Source organism: Buteo buteo, chromosome 24, assembly GCF_964188355.1.
Source record: "Buteo buteo chromosome 24, bButBut1.hap1.1, whole genome shotgun sequence".
Taxonomy (NCBI): domain Eukaryota; kingdom Metazoa; phylum Chordata; class Aves; order Accipitriformes; family Accipitridae; genus Buteo; species Buteo buteo.
Window position 1 is genome coordinate 3,687,728 of NC_134194.1, and position 18,079 is coordinate 3,705,806.

Genomic DNA, 18,079 nt, shown 5'->3' on the forward strand with positions numbered 1-18,079 from the left:
TTCCAGAGCGGCCGCGTTGTACCGGCGCGGCCCGCGGAGCCTCCGCGGCAATTCCCACGCCGGCCGCGCAAGTTTACTACGCGGAGGGAGGGGGTAGTAGCGGTGGGGGGGGGTGTGTGTGTCTATGTGTGTGTGTGTGTATGGCGGGGGGGGGGGAAGCAGCTCCGCACCGCGGCCCCCACCCGCTCCGCGCTGGGCAAGAACCGTCTTTTTTGACGCAGGAGAAATGGCAAATTTTAAGTACGTCATTAATATGGCGCCAAAAGGGTTTTTTTTTTTTTTTTTTAAGTATAAGCCTTTTTTTTTTTTTTTCTAATTTTTTTTTTTTTTTTGAAGGTTGCAGAAGCGGCCCCGTGTACGCCTGTGCGGAGCGGGGCGGGGGGAGCGGGGCGGGAGTGTGGGGGGGGGGGGTGAAAGAGAGGAGGGAAAAAGAGTGTGAGTGTGCGAGTGTGAGCGTGTGTGAGTGTGCAGGGCCGGCGGGACGCCTGACGGGGCTCCGGGGGGACCGGTTTTGGGGCTCCGGGGCAGCGCCATGGGGCCCCGGTGGCCGGCGGGGGGGTGAAAAAAAAAAAACAAACCAAACCGAAACGGGGCGGGCGGGCTGGCCGGCGGTTACGGCCCGGGATGGGACCGGCGCTGGTGGCACCTGGCCCTGCCGCTGCGCCTGGGGAGGGAAAAAACCGCAGGAGGGAAAGAAATTGAAGATTTGGGGGCGGCCGAGGCGGGGTGGTGGTGGTGGGGGGGGGGTGTGTGTGTAAAGGGGGGGGGGGTGGTGGGGAGGGGAAGGGGGGGTGTGGGGGGGGAGAAGCGCAGCCACCATTATCCGTCCCCGCTCCGAAAGTCGCTTCCCCGCCTCCCTGCCGGAGCCCGAGCGGCGGCGGGGCGAGGAGAGCCTGAGGAAGTGCGGGGGTAAAAAAAAAAAAAAAAAAAAAAAAAAGAAAGAGAAACAGGCGGGGAGGGTTCGCCCGGCCGCCGCGGAGCGGCCATCTCGGTTGGGGGAAAAAAAAAAAAAAAAAACAAACCAACGGGGGCCGCATCCATGGAGTTACCGGGCGGGCGCTCCTAAGGAGGGCCCGACCGGCACGGCCCCGGCAATGACACCGGATTGAAGCCGGCGAGGGGGCTCTCCCGGGCCGGGGACTGCGGGAGCATCCCCCGCCCGCCCCCCCCCCGCCTCGCTCCCCGCCCGTAACCCGAGAGACAGCCTCAACTCTTGGAGGACACTCTCCTGGCAAAGGTAAAGGGGGCTCGGCGGGGCTGGCGTCGGCAGCGGGCTTATTTTGCAGCGGATGGTTATTTTGCAGCTCCCCCTGCTTCGCTTCTATTTATTTATTTTATTTATTTTTTTTTTCCTTTCCTCCCCCCCCCCCTCCTTTCCCTCCCCCCGGCTGCGAGGCGGGGGATGTGCAGCATTTCCAGGGGTGGATTGCGCATGTTGGTCACTCTTGTTTTAAAGTGTACGAGGGAGGCAGCGGGAATGTAAACAAGAACTTTTAAAGGCTCGGCTCGCAGCTTCGCCTTTTTTTTTTTTATTTTTCCAAATTAATGACTGCGGCAGAGGCTGCTGCGCGCCCTGCCCGCCCGGGGGAGGGAGGGATGGAGGTTGGTTGGGGGGGGGGGGGGGACGCGCACCGCGGCTCCTCGGGGCGATGTGCGATACCGGGCCGGGCTTTTGGGGGGGGGGGCGACGGACCGGGGAGGGAGGGAGGAAGGACGGACACACAGACACGGCTCCGGGGCTCCGCGGGCCGGGCAGCGCTGCCGCGGGGCCGGCTCTTGGGGCCGGGGAGCGGCGGGGCCGCGGGCGCGGAGCGTTGCGCGGGGCCGGGATGGCGGTGCCCGGGGGCGTGGCGGCTGCCGGCTCCCGCCTGCCCTCCTTCCCTTCCCTTTTCCCTCCCTCCTTCTTCCCTCTTTTTTTTTTTTTTTTTTTTCTTTCTTCTCCCCTCCCCACCGCCGCCGCGCCTCGGGGCTTTCCCCGCTGCCTCCCCCCCCCCCGTACCGCTGGGTCCCCGGGAGGCGGCCACTGACCCCCCCACACCCCCACCTCCTACCACCCTGCATCGCCCCGGGCTCGAAAAACATCGCCGTGGCCCTGCCGGGGGTCCCGCGGGGTGGGTTCCCCCCCCTACTCCCGGGATCCGAACCGGTAATGTGGCTCCTTCCCTCCCGGGGGGGGGAGCAGCGGGACCCCGCACCGCCCCCGCGGCCGCTCCGGCCCCTTCCCCGGGTACGGAGCGGGGCAGGCGCTTGGTTTTTTTGGGATGCGGGGCTGGGAGCACCTTACCTGCCACCCCCCCACTCCCTCCCCCGGGGGGCTGCTGCGCTTCTGGGGATGGAGGCAGCGAGCTGGAAGTTGGGAAGAGCTGCAAAAGGGAGAAGGGGCTGAATTGTCAACCTCGGGTGCAATAAGGAGGGGGAAAAAAATAAAATAAAATAGCTGCCTCCATACCTGTACATCCTGAGCGCTTTTTGAGTGGGAAGGATGGCATGCACAGGGAAAATTCCCTGCTCCTTCTCTTAGCACCCACAGTGAAAATTGTTTACTTGAGGGTTTGAGCCTAGAGCCTCCTACCGCTGGGACATTTCTTAAGAGGGGATTTTGCTTGGGGGGGGGGGGGAGATCGGTGATCTCAGCCCTTCTCCCCGGGGTAAGGAGCCCGGCTCTTAGGAATGGTGTTTGACCTTTAAGCATTTATTGGCTACTGAGGTTAAAATAAGCTTGAGATAGAAGTAAAAATAGCTTGCGGAAAGGTTAAATCAAAGGTTAAATTTGTTTTTCCTAGGAAAATTGAGGCTGATGTCCAAAAATGAAGGCTTGGAGCAAAGGATGGGAGGGTACACGTTGGGTCTGTAGGCAGGGAGACGCAATTCATTTGGAGTATTGGGGGCTGCTGATAGCGTTTGACCCCAAGTTCTGAAAGTTGGTGGGTAGGTGGTCTTCAAGCGAAGGTATTTCAAATAAGGTCTGGTCTTTGCCTTTCTCTGGGTACTTGGTCCAAGGATTGGAGCGCCCATAGCTCCTGTTGATTTTCCTCTCGAGTTGCGGATGCTCAGAGACCTGCAGGACAGGGCAGCCGACTGCGAGCGAGGAGCTGTGCCCTGTGTCCCTGCCCGTGCCCTGTGTCCCTGCCCTCTCCCTCCTGCCCGAAGGCAGGGGTGGCCCCGAGTGCCCGCAATAACCTTTCTGATTACTTGTGCTCTGTCTGGGCTTGCTGAAGAAAAAAACCGGATAATTAGAGGGTAACAAGTCAGAAGAGGCAAGCACAGTTGTGAGTAGTAAAGCAAAAAAACCCAACCCCTTGTAGATGTGGAAAAAGGCAACGCACAGGAAGTAAATGAGGGCTTGTTTTGTTTTAAATTGAAATGAGATTAAATTTTGCCCCAGGGAGCCAAGACAGCCAGCAGAGTTGCTGTGGAGAAGAGGAGGAATGGCTCGCTCTTCACCTGGGCAGTTGAGTTTTTGCTGAGGATGCTGGAGCTGACAGCAACCTGTGGAGGAGGCGGAGGGGCAGGCGAGCCCCGGCTGGCAGGGACAGGCTCCTGCTGCCCAGAAAATGAGTGTTCCTGGGTACCAGGATCGTGCCTTTCTGGATTTCCACTTTGCAGGGTTACCAGCGAGGTTAAGAGCAGAGCAGCGCGGCTTCCCCCGAGGTGCGAGGGCTGAGCACCAAGATTTGCTGGCGGTCTGTTGGCACGGCTGACGCGCATCCTTTGGGCGAAAAGTTTGTTCTTCTGTTACTGTGAAATTGGGGCTGTGCCTGCGTCGGGGGATGCTGCTGCTCTCTCAGAGCCTCCTATAGCAGCGCTTGGCTCCAAAATCGTTAATGAGAAAAGGCAATCCGACGAGGACAACCCTCCTACGGTGTAAAGGCTGGGACCTTCCAGCCCTCCACCCTTCTTCTTATGCTTTCTAACAACTGGCTGGCGTTCCTAGACAGAGCAAAGAAATAGTTAAAGCGTGGAGAGCAGCCCCTCGCCTCCATCCACCCGGGCGCAGGCGATGGATGGGACAGGGGCTCAGGGACCCTGGGGGGGGGTGTCTGTGGGAGCAGGGGGGGGTCCGGGCTGGCCGGAGCGGTGTGCGTGCCGCTGGGGGCACTATTTTCTGTTTGTGTTCCTATTTCTGGGCTGGAAGAACAAACAGGGAAGTGGTTTTTCTGCAGTCTCATTGCAGCTCACAAACAGAGCACATAATTCAGCCGGTGTTGCTCAACTGTCACGGCGTCAGAGGTGACGGCGCAGGGGGACCGAGCACGGCGCATTCCTTAACGTGCGGGTGAGCGCTGGGAAGAGGTGATGACCCAATACTTTTTTTTTTTCTTTTGCTGCAACTTAACGCAGGTTTCTGTGCCTGTTCCCTGTGGAAGCCAGCAGCCAGCGCAGGCACGTTACGAATTTCTCTAGTTTGCTTGCCACGGTCCAGAACGGTTCGTTCTCGCGAACGGCCCCCGCGCAGGGTGCTGCGATGCCACCAGGAGCTCCAAAATCCCACGTGGACTTGACGTCCGGAAGAGTTTGGCAGGGAGCTGGGATACGTCAGCGGATTCCCCGGAGCGCGGGGCTCGTGGAGGGGGTCCGCAGAGGGTGAGGAGTTGTTCGAAGGCTGGCGGAGGCGTTTTGGTTTAGCGTGCGGCTGGCCCAGGCGGCCAGGAGTGTGCCCAGGTGGGACAGGAGCTCAGGGTCTGGGCACTTGCATCTCTCTGTACCTGCTGCCTTTGCTTCTCCCAGGTTGCATGGACTGGGCAAAATCGCATCTCCGAAAGGTCCTCGTCAAACCCTCCCCTGCTGGGAGGCAGGACCAGGCAGCCCGAGGCCATCATCTCAATTTTACCGCCAATCCTGCTGCTAATTTGTCCAAGGCTCTAGTGATTTACATTTGTTTAGGCTGATGGAGGGCCATCATCTTCCTTGGTTTAGCATTTATCCGCCTTTCTCAGCTTGAACAAAGGCAATGCTAAACATGTGTTAGTTTGCAAGCAATTCCGTTTTTGGGTTTCCAGGCATTAGCGCAGGGCTATGCCTGTGGATTTGAGTTGCAGACACTTCAGGGGGATGTTCATTTGTTTATAAAAGAAACCCACATCTGTTTCTGTTTGAATTTTTTAAGCAAGCATACATAGAAACCTTTCTCTTGGTTTCTGGCTCTGTAAAAGCTAGATTTTGGGCCAAGTTTGACCTAAGAGCGACCTTTTCAAAGTATTACAAATTTTTTTGGTATTTGTTTATGACTTTAATAATGATGCCATGCGGGGAATGGGTCAGTTAAAGGTGAAATTAGCTTCTAATGTAAACAAAAGATTAATTTTGGAGCAGTGTTTTGTGGAGACTTTAAATTGCTTAGTAGTACACCAAGTGAATTGCTCCTGAGAGCTTGCTCCCAGCGAGGTTCGTTGGCGGCCGGAGCTGGGGCCCTGGGAGTACCAGGGATGTGGGCAATGGGTCCCCCCCCCCCCGCCCTGGGTGCCGGAGGGGTGTCGGGAGCCTCCCCCAGCCACCATCAGACTTTATAACCCTGTGCTCCAGATGGGGAAATGGCCCAATTACCCTTCTTCTACAGTAAATTCCTCTGTTAAGTACCATGCGGTTTACTACTGTTTGGCTGCTCGAGAAGATGAGTCCTTCAGAAAACAGCATCTTCTTTGCACTGCCTGGAAGTTAACCATTTTCTGAAAGGGGCTGGTCGAGCCCTGTGGTTTTGGCCCCAAATTTCGCTCCCTTCAGGCGCACGGTACCTTATGGGCTGTTGCGTGCCATCCCCTACCCAGGCGGTGGTTGCCTTTGAGTGCTGCTGTGTTCAGAGATGTCTGTACTTGGCTAGAGCCAGAATTTCATTCAGAGCAATTTAATGCAATTTGGTTCAGAGGATGCTGTCTTGGATCCTGCCAAACAGCCGCAAAATGATTTACGGAAGTAGGGCCACTATTTTACCTGCAATGTGAACCACTTTTGTACGGGAATATAAATTCATGCTGTTATATAGTGAGGGCCTGAAAGTGTGTTGTGTGGGTAGGTGTAGGACAGGAGCAGGGTGCAGGGACCAAGTTCACTTAAGGGGGTGATCGGTGCATCTTCTCACATATATATTAGAGCCAAAACCAGTACCAGCATCCTGACATCTGTGCTACACATTAATCATATATCTTTTTCCCTCCCTTGGAAGGAGAGTGATGTCAACGACACTGTCTTGCTGTAAAGGCAAAGATGAGAAACACTGGAAATGCCACTGCTTATCAGTACTGTTCCTTTGCTTCAGCTCAGGTGTTTCTTTTCCCTGTTGACTTTGGCTTATTTAATCTCTGTGACTAGGAACTCCAGAATCAATAAAAAGCATAGCTCCAGCTTTGTGCTCCGAAAGCCTGTTCGCCACTTCAGACCAGTAGGAACCAGTTTAAAAGGTTCAGGTAGAATTTCCACTAAAAGTAAATAAACTGCAGTTAGAGCTATTTTCAATATCATTTTCCCCAAGCAAAATCTAATGGCTACTTGGAACGAGGCTGGTTTAATAACATGTGTTTCCCCTTGAATCACTGGGGGAAAGTATTGATATTGCCATATTCTCGAGGAATGTTTTAAATCATGTTCTGACAATGCCTTACCACAACACTGATAGTTAAAATGTTTACGATACTTTGTAGTATTATCCCTTATAATGGTGTGATAAAACATAGCACATATATTGTAAAATATAGGCATTGCAAGGGTTTTATATGCTTATGTGGAACTTTTCCTGTTGTTTGGGGGGAAATGGCATGCTCTAGCCTGCTATCCAGTCTGTGTGCTGCTAGTACCTGCTGCGACCGAACCACACATAACCAGTGTTTTATTATCATTCCCACTTATCGTTTGCGGAAGCAGTAGTGTGTATGCCATGTTAACAACATTGGACTCTTAGAAAATATCTCAGAAAGTACTAGGAAGATTTCCACGACATTAATGTTGTTTTCTGTGGGTGTATTTTAGCTCGCAGCCTGTTGGATAGTTGTCTGGTCTGTGGGTAGCCCTTTCCATCCAGAGCTCCCCAAGCCCTGTATTGGGGGCCACATTGATCGGCCATCAGCCACATTGGTAAACTGGGGTCTTCAAAAGTTAAAATATCTTTCTTCTTTCTTTCTTCTTTCTTTCTTTCTTCTTTCCTTCTTCCTTCCTTCCTTCTTCCTTCCTTCCTTCTTCCTTCCTTCCTTCTTCCTTCCTTCCTTCTTCCTTCCTTCCTTCTTCCTTCCTTCCTTCTTCCTTCCTTCCTTCTTCCTTCCTTCCTTCTTCCTTCCTTCCTTCTTCCTTCCTTCCTTCTTCCTTCCTTCCTTCTTCCTTCCTTCCTTCTTCCTTCCTTCCCTCTTCCTTCCTTCCCTCTTCCTTCCTTCTCTCTTCCTTCCTTCTCTCTTCCTTCCTTCTCTCTTCTTTCCTTCTCTCTTCTTTCCTTCTCTCTTCTTTCCTTCTCTCTTCCTTCTTCCTCCCTTTCTTCAAAGCACCTACTGGTACAGGTACTTGACTTTCAGCTCTGAGTGCTTGGTTCTTGAGGGGTGAGTTCAGGAGAACCTGCAGATTTCAAGCGGTTCTGGGGCTTGTTCAAAGTCACAAAGCAAATCAGCAGCCAAGCTTGAAACGGCTCTCCCGTCCTCCTGAGCGGTGCGGTGGTCCCCAACTGCTGTGGTTTTGTCTCCGAGAGGATGGAGAAGTCACAGCAGCTGGGCAGAAGCTGCTCGCTGGCCCCCCCGGGAGCTGCGGTGCTGGCGGGGGGCTGCACGGCTGTGCCGAAGCAGGCAGAGCAGCCCTGGGTGATGGGAAGCGTGCTTCAGGCTTGGCTAGCGCATGCTGGCTGTGTGACAGATATACCAGAAGTCTTAAAAGAAGTAGATACCGCCTGAGTGGGAAGATGAGTCAGAGGGTAAAACCCCGGTCTCATTGTACACGGGGGTCCTCTTCAGCTCCGGGATGCTCGGACTTCCCCCTGCAGACATACTGAGAGTGCGCGCAGTTTCCATTCTTCTGTCTGTGCGCCTCTCAAATTTGCAGCCCAGACGGGTGGTTCACGTCTTTTGTCCCGTCCAGCAGTGCCGTGGTCCGTGGTGGGGCATCCTCCGGTGACGATGCTCTTGCAGAGGGAGAGGGAGGCAGTTGGTAGCGAATCCCCGCATAGGCAAATCGCCATGCAAAGCTGAGTGATGAAAGTGTACTCGCTGTACCGCCTAGGAGTGGGGAAAGCTGGTGGAGAGACACCGATACCCGTAAAGTTTTTTACAAAAGCCCTGTGAGGATTGTTTTCTTCCTTTTTTTAAGCCCCTGGCTAGTTGTCTGTCCTGAGGGTAAGTACTGGCTCTAGCTGGGATGACACGGCGTGCGGATGTTCAGAGATAGCAGTGATTTGGTGCTGAGATGAGTTTCCTAGGCATTAAGTGTAATGTTCAATTTCTTTTGTTACAGATGGAAGAAAAACGACGCAAGTACTCGATCAGCAGTGATAACTCAGACACCACTGACAGTAAGACCTTTAATTCAAGGCTTTGAACGAGATAACTAAGCAATTCACCTCCAGCAGGGAAAACGCTTGAATAATTACTTTGCAAAGAGTGGAGGATACTGCATTTACTGGGAAGTGTCTGCACAATGAACTGTGCGCGGGGCTGGGTCTGTCAGAAATGCAGCAACAAGCTGATACCAATTTAAACGCCCGGCTGTGGCTCCTCTTAACTGATGAGAGTGTCTCCCTCGTGTGAGGAGTCTGGGCGAGGGAGAGCTGTTGATTGCAAATCTGCTAACGAAGCAAACACCCTTTGTAGACAAGTTGCCCTTTCCTGTGAGCTGCAGCCTGAGACTAGTTAGCTCTTGACTGAGTTGTACTGGGGGAAAGGGAAGTTTTTACTGGAGTCAGGGTAAAACCGGAGCCGCCTTGTTCCCTTCTTGCGAGCTGAAGAGTGACGTGGGAAAAGGGATAAGGCTCAAGCCAGCAAAGCTTGCAAGCCCACGCTTGCTTTTCGACATCTACCTCACTTCATCCTCATTGAGGAAAGCACAGAAGCATGTGCTCAACAATAAACATGTGCAAGTGTGCTGAATTTTGGCTATAAATAGAGCGCTTTCCTCTCCCACTTATTCCAGGGTTTCACCCACTGCAGACATACCACAGTGCCTTAGTGTTCAGTACCCTCGAGGCACTAGTCTAATCCCTTGTCTGGGCTCCGGAGTTTCCTACTAGTTGCTCTTGGTTTCTTACGAATGTCACAGTAATTTCATCTGGGCCGTGCTGGGAATTTGCTCTCCACACTTTACAGGATCTGGCTGCTGGATATCCGAGAACGAAAGGGACTTTGCTAAAGACACTAAACTTCTGGGCCTTTTCCTAACAGGATGATGGGGAGATTACAGGGGGTTATGGAAAGGCTGATCTTGCTGGGTTTGGCTGCTGTTCCCACAGCTTTAGCCAAAAAAATTGTCAGCGTGAGCGGAGTTTGCACCACTGCTGCCGACGGGAACCTGCTGTTTGGCTGCTGGAGGGGACCCCCGTTCTGCTGGAGCCCTGGGGGGGTCTGGGGGCTGAGCCGTGCCTATGGAAAGCGTTTCAGGCTCTGTCAACACTGCTGGCTTCTCGTAAAATAAAACATCTCTATCTCAGAAAGGGGTTTGTTTTGGAAGCCGTGCTCCAAACTTCCCATCTCCTAATCCCCAGATGCTCAAAGGCTTACCAAGCCGAGCCACGCTAGCTGGCTTCCCTGCCTTTCGGGGGTAAGGCATCTTTAATCACGGTATTAAACAACATGGCCTTATCTCTATTGGGTTTGGATATTTATGCTGCAGGTGATATCTAAGCTGTTGACAAATGCTCTCCTGCAGGATAATTGTAAACAAAGTGATGACCTTCTTTTTTATGCCTCTGCCAGGGAAGGATGGTAGTGGCATGTTATCTAAGTCTACACACTTGTAGCACCACATTGTACCTTGAGAAGAGGGGGCAAGGTGGAAAGTAGTGACTCGATCTCTCAGTGTAAACTGTGGATCTGCTGCTGCAATGTTTCGAGCAGCTTGCCGAATAAAGCGGCATTTCCCAGCGGCTGCAGCGTAGGGACATCTGCTGTGGGCTTTGCCTACGCAGTCCTGTTACGTACTGAAATGATAAAAAAAATGCATTTGCGTGGAGCCCACTTGAATGACACCTAGCCTGACACTGCAGTCAGAAAAACAGCTGTCCTTCGGGAACGACTGATGCCATCAGACCTGGTCTTGATTTTACGAAGTATAAGACAGGGGCTTTATCAAGTAAAAGAGTGCAAGGTGAACTAGTGCCTCTTCCCCTGCAAGCAAAATCAGGCATCTGAGATTTATCTGGGCTCATGAGGGACTCAACGGCCTGAGCTGGCGGAGGGAGGCACATTTCCCAGCGGGGTAGTCCTGCACCAGGGACAGCCCTGGTCCCTTGTGCCAGCTCAGCTCCTGGCCAGAGCCCCTCCTGAAGTCCTTGCGTGCGTGGCTCCATCGTGTTTGGCAGTTGCTTATGTGCACAGTGGTGTTTCCTCCTATTCAGCCATCCAAGGATAAAATCAGTGTTAAATAGGCCTATCGATAGTGAATTTGTTGCACCCTGACAAGAGCATTTTTATATATTGGAACCCGGAGGGGTCCTGCTACGCAGAAGACCCAATTGATATCATTATTATAAAAAGATTCCAATAATTAGTTTATTGTTTATTATTACCAAATACATACAGCTTTTTTTTTTTTTTAAGTGATCGTAACACATACAGGTTGGAAATAGAGATTAATAACATAATGGTCCCAGCACATTTCAGGTCTTAGCTTCCCTTGCCTTGTCGAGGTGGTAGTGGTGATGCTGATACTGCTCCAATCAGGATGATTAGAGTCCATTCGTAATACTCCCAGAGTAAAGTAATCCCAAAGCAAATGCTGCCTTACTACTGAAAAGTGTAAAGTGCATTCACTCTATGTGTCCTGTTGCGTGGTTCCCACTAGATGCTGAACTGCACACAGGCGTGGAAATTACTAGTCCTGCCGTGGGCAGAGGAGTTTCACCCAACTTGGTCAATATTTTTGACCAGGGGGTCTGAAGTCCTCGAGCAGTTCAGATGCTTGTCTTTAGGCATCCTTGTTAGAAATTTTTTAGTCTTATCTCCTTAATTCCTCATCCCAGTAGGTTCCTGATTCCAGGAATGAGCCCTGGCTCGTTCCCTCTTAGAAGCTGTTCTTTCTTGTGACTTTGGGTTTCTCATTTCTGATGTCTGCATTTGAAAACAGTGTTTTTAAATTTCAGAGGCCTCTGTGTCATCTATAGCAGCAGGAAAGTGATGTTCATCTATTTTGGCGAAGTACCCTGGGATGTGCACAAAAATAGTGCCATGTCAAGGAATTACTGCCTCTTAGCGTTGACCCAAAGTGTTAGTTGAGGCTGTAGTAGCAGCAGTGGGGCTGGTGACAAAGACACGGAAAAAACTGTCTCTTTTCCAGGTAACCTGTCTCTGTTGCCTCTTTGCAGGTCACACCACGTCCGCCTCCAGATGCTCCAAAATTCCGAATACCAAATCCACCTGGTCACGGCAGAAGGAGAAAAAGCCCTCTGAGGTAGGCGGGCGTTTAGGCTTTTGCCAAAGGAGAGCTTTTCCCCCCGGGGCCGTGCTTGCCCAGACGTGGTGGCCACCAGTGTGCCCACGGCTGGCCGTGGCCAGTGGGTGCCAGGACAGGGCAATCCTCCAAGAAGCCAGAGCCCACGGTGCAGAGCCAGCCTCAGCCTCGTGCTCGGCTTTGCTGGGGAGGGAGCAGGTGGAGGTACCCGGTGGGCATCTCTGATGAAGGGTGGGGGGTCCTTGTGCCCACTCCTTTGGGGTCCTTGTACCCAATCCCACTGGAGTCCTTGTACCCAATCCCATTGGAGTCCTTGTGCCCACTCCATTGGGGTCCTTGTGCCCACTCCCATTGGGGCCCTTGTGCCCACTCCATTGGGGTCCTTGTACCCAATCCCATTGGAGTCCTTGTGCCCACTCTGTTGGGGTCCTTGTACCCAGTCCCATTGGGGTCCTTGTGCCCAATCCCATTGGGGTCCTTGTGCCCACTCCATCCCTATTGATGGAAGCGGGGAGAGGTTGTGTTTGGTGGGATTGGGAGGTCCTGCAGCATCGGGGTGGCTACCTGCTGAGGTTCCCCTGTTTTGGGTGCCTGCCTGGATGCCCTTTTGTTAATGGCACGGATCATAGCGCTGATGCCAGGGGAGGGTGGCTTGCTGGCATGGAGGCTTCTCCCCATGAATAAGTGGGAGGTACGGAGAGCCGTGAAATGAGAGACAGCACAGCTGAGTTGCAGATTACGTTGTGTTGGTTTCCTCCTGTCGCTGGCCTCAAGGGCGTTAAGCTGAGACCCTCGGTGTCTGACCTTGCTGCAGGGTTTTCCATCGCTCCTAGCTGGTACGGGCAGCGCTGCCCACCCCGGGGGGGGACATTGCCCAGGTCGCCCCTGCCCGCTCTGCGGTGCAGGGTGTGGGACGAGAGGTGTTTCCCGAGGACCGTGCTGGAAGGTACGATGCTCTGCCCCGTTTTCCCTCACGTGCCTTGGATACGTTTCCACCAGACGTGGAAACTATACCAGGCATGAGCTGCTGTTGTAGCAACCGCAGGGTTTAGTGGTGGTCGTCTTCATTTCGAGAGCAGCGTGAGCGAAGCCAGAGGGACATTGCTCTCACATTCCCTTTCCTCTGGACCGGGGTCCGGAGTCAAACGGAGCTAGGTTTAGAAGCAGGTGAATGGCATGGCCAATGCTCGCTCGCAGGCTGTAAACTCCTTCCCAAGCCCCCACGTTACGCCTCGCCTGAGGCTGTGGCCCAGTAAGCACAAACCTCTCTTAACATCCCCCCTTTGCGTCAAGCTGAGTAGAGATTTTGAGGTTTTCCTGTGGTCACTGCCTGAATTACAGCTGCACTTAGTTCTTACCGCTCTGACAGATTTACATCGATATATCTAACGTGTTGGCGGTGGACAGAAACTTAAAAAGTCCGAGTTGTTTGTGCCTTGGGTAAAGAGAGGGACTGAAAAGCTGTTATTACCGGCTGAGGTAATTGGAAACACTCCAGTGAGCAAAGACCAGGGGTGCAGATGTCACTGGCTGCTGACAAGGCTGTCAGAAAGTTGTGCATTAGGGCTGGTAATGTCATTTTTTGCTTGTAGATCTGTCTCTTGAAATGGGCAAGGGGGTGTATTCTGTGAGCTGAATCCCCCATTGAAAAATTGAACCATTTGGGGCATCTCCTCCTCCTGGGACACCGTTACTCCCTCTCTGAAATAACTGCCCATCCCTGTGCCCAGTGCGTCCGTAAAGGCATCAGATTAGCTGTGTAGGTGTCTTCAGGAGTCCCGCAGAGATGCCTGGCGTTAGACCTGGTTAGATGCACCAGGATGTGACTCGTGCGTCGCCAACAGTGCCATACGTGCCACCCTGTAAAACCCTCCTCCGAGAGAGCCTGTGTCGGGAGATCTCTTTCTGCATCACTGGTACAGACACACTTTTGTCTTTAATACGAATTGGCTTTATCAGCCAGCTAGGAGTTTACCTGGCTGTTAATGAAGTTACTGGATATAAGTCCAAGACTCTAAGTGAAAATGCTTCTGCACTTGATGAAGGATGGTCAGACACGGATCCAAGTTTTGCTGCTCTACAACAGCTGGAGTGAAAGCTAGATCTTAGTCCACGGCACCCAGGGAGACGTCAGATGTGGGGCTTGCAGAGGCCAGGCTCATCCCTCTGCTTCATGCTCTGTTATGTCCAGAGGATGGTTCTCAGTGAAATGTAGCTCTGGAACAAATAAAGTGGAGCAAAAGCTTAACAGTGCCCAGCTTAGCAACAGTTGGGACAGAAAGTGGACCCCGGTGGCATATCTGAACTGAAACTCCGGGGGAATTCAGGGAGGCGATGTGTAATTACTCAAGCTGGAGTTTGGCCAGGATGCTCAAGCTGACAAACCATCTTTTTACAAAAGCGTGGTGGGAACGTGAGCAGATGGGAGCGGTCCAGATCTCAGCTTTACTCCCCTTACCCTGCATCTCCCCCGCGGCTGCTGGCATCAGCTCTGCTTGAATTCAGCTGAAACCCAGGAGTCAGGAGAGTGTGTCCCTGGGGTTGGACACAGGATTGCCCGCACGGCTGATCCGAGACCCGTAGCGGTGTCTGGTCATGGTTTGGAGGTCGCTCCGGTGAGCGCCGGTTTATGGATTTCCTCTATGACAGCATCTTCCAAACTTTTTCACGAGTGACCCAACTTTGCTCTTGCCCTGAGCACCGGTGAACCCGTCTGGTCCGTGTGTGGGATCCACTGCCCGTCATCTGTGAAACGCTGCGGAGTTTGGCAGATCCCGTGGGATTTGTCATAGGAGCCCTGGAGGATTTCAGGTGCAGACTGGGATGGGCGTTGTGTCCCGCTGGAGCAAGTACTGAGAAGTGTAAAACAAACCACACCACTGTCAAACTACTTCACATGAAATAGTGAAGTACCTTTTTCTTTGCTACCCCGTTGAGGATGGAAACCACAGGAGGGTAACTGGGAGAGCACGATGAACGTCTTATCAGATGTTGAACCCCCCCCAGGGCAGTCTGCCCCAGACTTTTTGGGGCTGGACAAGCCTTTTCAAACAGTAACTCAAACTCCGGGTTGACACATGGCTTGTAGTTCCATCAAGAGCGGAGCTGCTGTCCAGGAGCAGAGGGTCCGGGCACGTCCCGAGGGGCGGCGATGCTGGAGGGTGAGCTGGGGGGAGCGGGGGGTTTGTGTGCGTGGGGAACCGCCGAGCTCTCCTGCCCCTCTCAAAGTCACGTCCCCGATTCTCTGCGAGCTGCCGTCCGCATTCCCCCTGACAACCCGAGCAGGAGATAAAAAAATTAAAAGCATTAGTGTTACATAGTTATTAGCCAGGTCAGGGGGTGATGTTTGTTATGAAAGACTCTGTGAGAAGGGATTAACTATACACATTAAAAACCACCCTATACAAGGCATCTGGAAAAACAAGCTTCTTAACATGGAAAAGTACTGAGCTGTTTGTAAACATCCGCGAAGGGGGCCATTGCCAGGGAGGGCGATTATATTTATCTGTGCCTGTCACGGGGCTCTGCCCGGGCTCTTGCCTGACGTGTCCCAGGCACCAGGCCTCCGTCTGGGCTGTCTCCCTTGCAGAGGGGACGATTGTCCTCCCCTGCCCCACGTCTGGGCAGAAGAGACCTCGGGGCAGAGCCCCGGCGCGATGCCGATGGTTCTCCGGGCATGGGCACGGCTCCCCTGCCCTGCCTTTGCCTGTAGGCAGAGGATGGACGTGGGCAGCTGCCAGCAGCTTCGTGCATCCGCGGCGATAGCAGTCTACCAATCTGGTCATTTTAATTAATCTCATTAGAGCTTGTTGTGTCTCTGAACCTGGCTTCAAACGGAGCGGGGTGGCCGGTACCCGTCCCCGGGTGCTGCCGGCCGGGGAGATGCTGGTCGGTATGGAGGGAGGGGGATGCTCGCTTGGGTCCTCCCTGTCTTGGATGCTGAATCTGCCGCGGGGAATAAGATGTGCCTGAAGTACGGATTTCTCTTTCTTTTAGTGGCGTATTGGTGCAATCCTGCCCCCAGCTATAGCGCTGCTGGGGATACGAGCGCGAGCCTCGCCGGTTAGGCTGCAGTCATCCAGCCCTCTCTCCTGTTTCTGACAGGGAACAGTTGTCAGTGTCTGAGGAGAGAATAGAAGAACAAGGCAAGTGTGTAATGATAGTCGCCGGTTCTATCCGCCAGCTCCCAGCCATCAGCGGCCTGGGGACTCCCTCGGATGCTGCCTCTGAGTCACTGCCTTAGCCGCTGCGTTAGTCATCAGCTCCTGAACTGTTTGGGATCCGAAACACTACCCTGCAATGAGTTACCCTGCTAGAATATATTGTAGGAGAAAAAACCCTAAACCCCTGCTTTTTTGTGCAAACCACCTGCCTGACACCCGTCCGGCCGTCCCTTTTCTAAGCCGAAGAGCCCCGCGCGGTCTCGGCTCCCCTCTGCGGGTGCTGCTCCTCTCACCGGCCATCCTCACCGCCCTTCTCCTTCGGTCCAGACCTTCTGGAGACCAGGGGACCGCAGCTGCAGGCAGGGTTCAAGATGAAGGGGAAACCACAAATTTATACAGTTTACATTATTTTCTGCTTGCCTTGTTTAGATACTACTTCCGTGTTTTGAAAGATCTCTTTTTATATCTCTTTACAAGGATTTAACCTTTTTAACAAACATCCTCATTGTTTCCCTTCTAAAAAGTAATTCTTAGTACATTAGATCTTGTTTTTTTTCCCTGCGATGGGTATGTAATGGCCCAGTGCAATGTGAATTTAGTCCCTGCGCTCTCCATGCTTGAAGAAAGGCTTTTATAAATATGGCCAAGCAAGACTGGACATGCTTTTACTGGGCTGGATGAGGAGAAAATCCGTCTCTGTTGAAAGGTTTGACTGCGGTGGCTTTGTCACTTCTCCCAGGCCGGCGTGGGGATAACAGATTAATATCATTGTCTTCTGAATGCTGAGAAGGGCCAGACAAAAATGCTTCTTGTTCCTATTTTAAATTCTGTTGTTCATTGAATCTTTAACATTCAGCATTTTGAGAGGAAACAAGACTAGATAAAGAGATAGCAGGCTGGCTCCCAAATGAACACGAGAGTAAGTATTTTTTTCCCCACAGGCAGATAATATCACTGCTTACAAATACACACCAGGCATTGCTGCATTTCGGAGCCTCGCTACTGAATATTGCTGCTCGTCTCGTTTCGGAAAGGGCTAGAAAAATGTGATATAATGGCAGGGAAGCAGGGCTGGGGAGGCTGGAGGGGAGCTGCCTGGGCAGCCGAGGGCTGCACCCACAGAGGTACCAGCTCAAGCTGATACGAAGACAGTTTGTACAACCAAAAACTACTCCCAGGGCTCCCATTGTTCCCGTTGTTTTCTCTTTCTCTAAAAATCCTTGTGACTCATGAGCTACAGCAAACAATTTTATGCTTGAGAGAGTGAAGGGCTAATAGTGCTAGCTGGAAACGAGGAGGGAGCCCTGCAAACGAGGCAGAGCCGGAGACTCCCGTGTTCCCAGTGTGGATGGAGGCAGGGATTTATGGCTGGTGAAAGGGGTACACGGGACACGACTGCCAGGACTGCAGTTGGGGGAAAAAAAAAAAAGAGTGTTGAACCAAAACCTAAAGAAAACCTGTTATCTCGGTGTCAAAAAGCACTCCAGCGTCCCTCGTGCGGTGTCCCGCTGCTGTCCATCCTCCAAAGCGATGCTCGGAGCGCCAAGCCGCCTGCGCTCGCTACGGAGAGGTCGTCCGTGCGAGATCCCGCATCGCTGCTGCAAATGCGAGGGCTTCGGGGGAGGATGGCAGATTTGTCGGGTTATAGGAGGGAACAGATTCACGTGTGAGAGTTCAGATGCGGGCTGTGGCCAGTCCATTCCCGCTTCTCCTCTCCACCCTCTCCCTTCCACCGTGCTCTTGATTTTGAATGATGGGCTTAGTTTCTCTTACGTTTTGCACCAGTGCTGTGCGGTGTGGAGTGCTTTGGAAAGTTTTTTTTTTTTTTTGCTAAAACTTTTCCAGGGATACAGATGTTTTTGTGTATAAACAAAATCGCATCCCATCCCAGGACAGGGAGGAGGGACGGAGCTTGTCCCGCTGCCCCAAGAGCAAGGTCTAAAAGCCCCAAGGTCAGCTGGGTGCAAACGCAGGGGAAAACGCGTAACACAATTCCCGCTGACTCGGAAAGCCTCGTGAGCAGGGATCCGGCCTGCTGGAGCCCATCTGTGTTTGGCTCAGCCGCCTGGTCCCATCGGAGCCGGTTTTCACCCGCGCTGGTTTGCAGCAGGCGCCTGGAGCCGGCGGCCCCGGCGGCGTACCCGTGTTGGGTGATGCCGAGGCCGTGCCGCCTCGTCGGGTGCGATCGGCCGTGCCGGATCCTGCGCGGCAGTCGCTGGGCCGGCTGCTCTTTTAAAAGCTAATTAAAACCAGCTCTAGATGAGGTTTTTTTTTTTTTCTTTTCATTTCGATGTAAAGCCCCAAAACAGATACAGCTTTTTGGCTCTCGCCCAGGCGGTGGTTTCGTACAA

The 18,079-nt window shown here is 52.9% G+C and overlaps 2 protein-coding genes across 8 annotated transcripts in view; one reads left to right on the top strand and one right to left on the bottom strand.

Moving 5' to 3' along the window:
- The first annotated feature begins 781 nt into the window (after window positions 1-781).
- JADE2 (jade family PHD finger 2) overlaps window positions 782-18,079 on the top strand; it is an 84,846-nt gene continuing 67,548 nt past the window's right edge. For 2 of the 7 annotated variants that reach the window (XM_075056555.1, XM_075056560.1), the window contains exons 1-3: window positions 782-1,237; window positions 8,419-8,476; window positions 11,480-11,565. In XM_075056555.1, coding sequence (XP_074912656.1) covers window positions 8,419-8,476; window positions 11,480-11,565 — 144 coding nt within the window. In that variant the 5' untranslated portion in view covers window positions 782-1,237. The other 5 variants (XM_075056554.1, XM_075056557.1, XM_075056558.1 and 2 more) reach the window with 5 other exon arrangements.
- On the bottom strand, window positions 1,366-2,836 carry LOC142044286 (uncharacterized). Its single transcript, XM_075056561.1, has 2 exons — window positions 2,450-2,836; window positions 1,366-2,363 (listed from the first exon to the last, which is right to left on the bottom strand). Exons 1-2 carry the CDS (start codon window positions 2,690-2,692, stop codon window positions 1,530-1,532), a joined length of 1,077 nt encoding a protein of 358 aa, XP_074912662.1. The 5' UTR covers window positions 2,693-2,836; the 3' UTR covers window positions 1,366-1,529.

Bases quoted from the DNA above. Each gene is read 5' to 3' on its own strand.
- LOC142044286 (XM_075056561.1), bottom strand. From the start codon at position 2,692: ATGCTTAAAGGTCAAACACCATTCCTAAGAGCCGGGCTCCTTACCCCG. The intron at 2,364-2,449 runs GTATGGAGGCAG...TCCCTTTTGCAG, and splicing joins AAAGCGCTCAGGATGTACAG to CTCTTCCCAACTTCCAGCTC.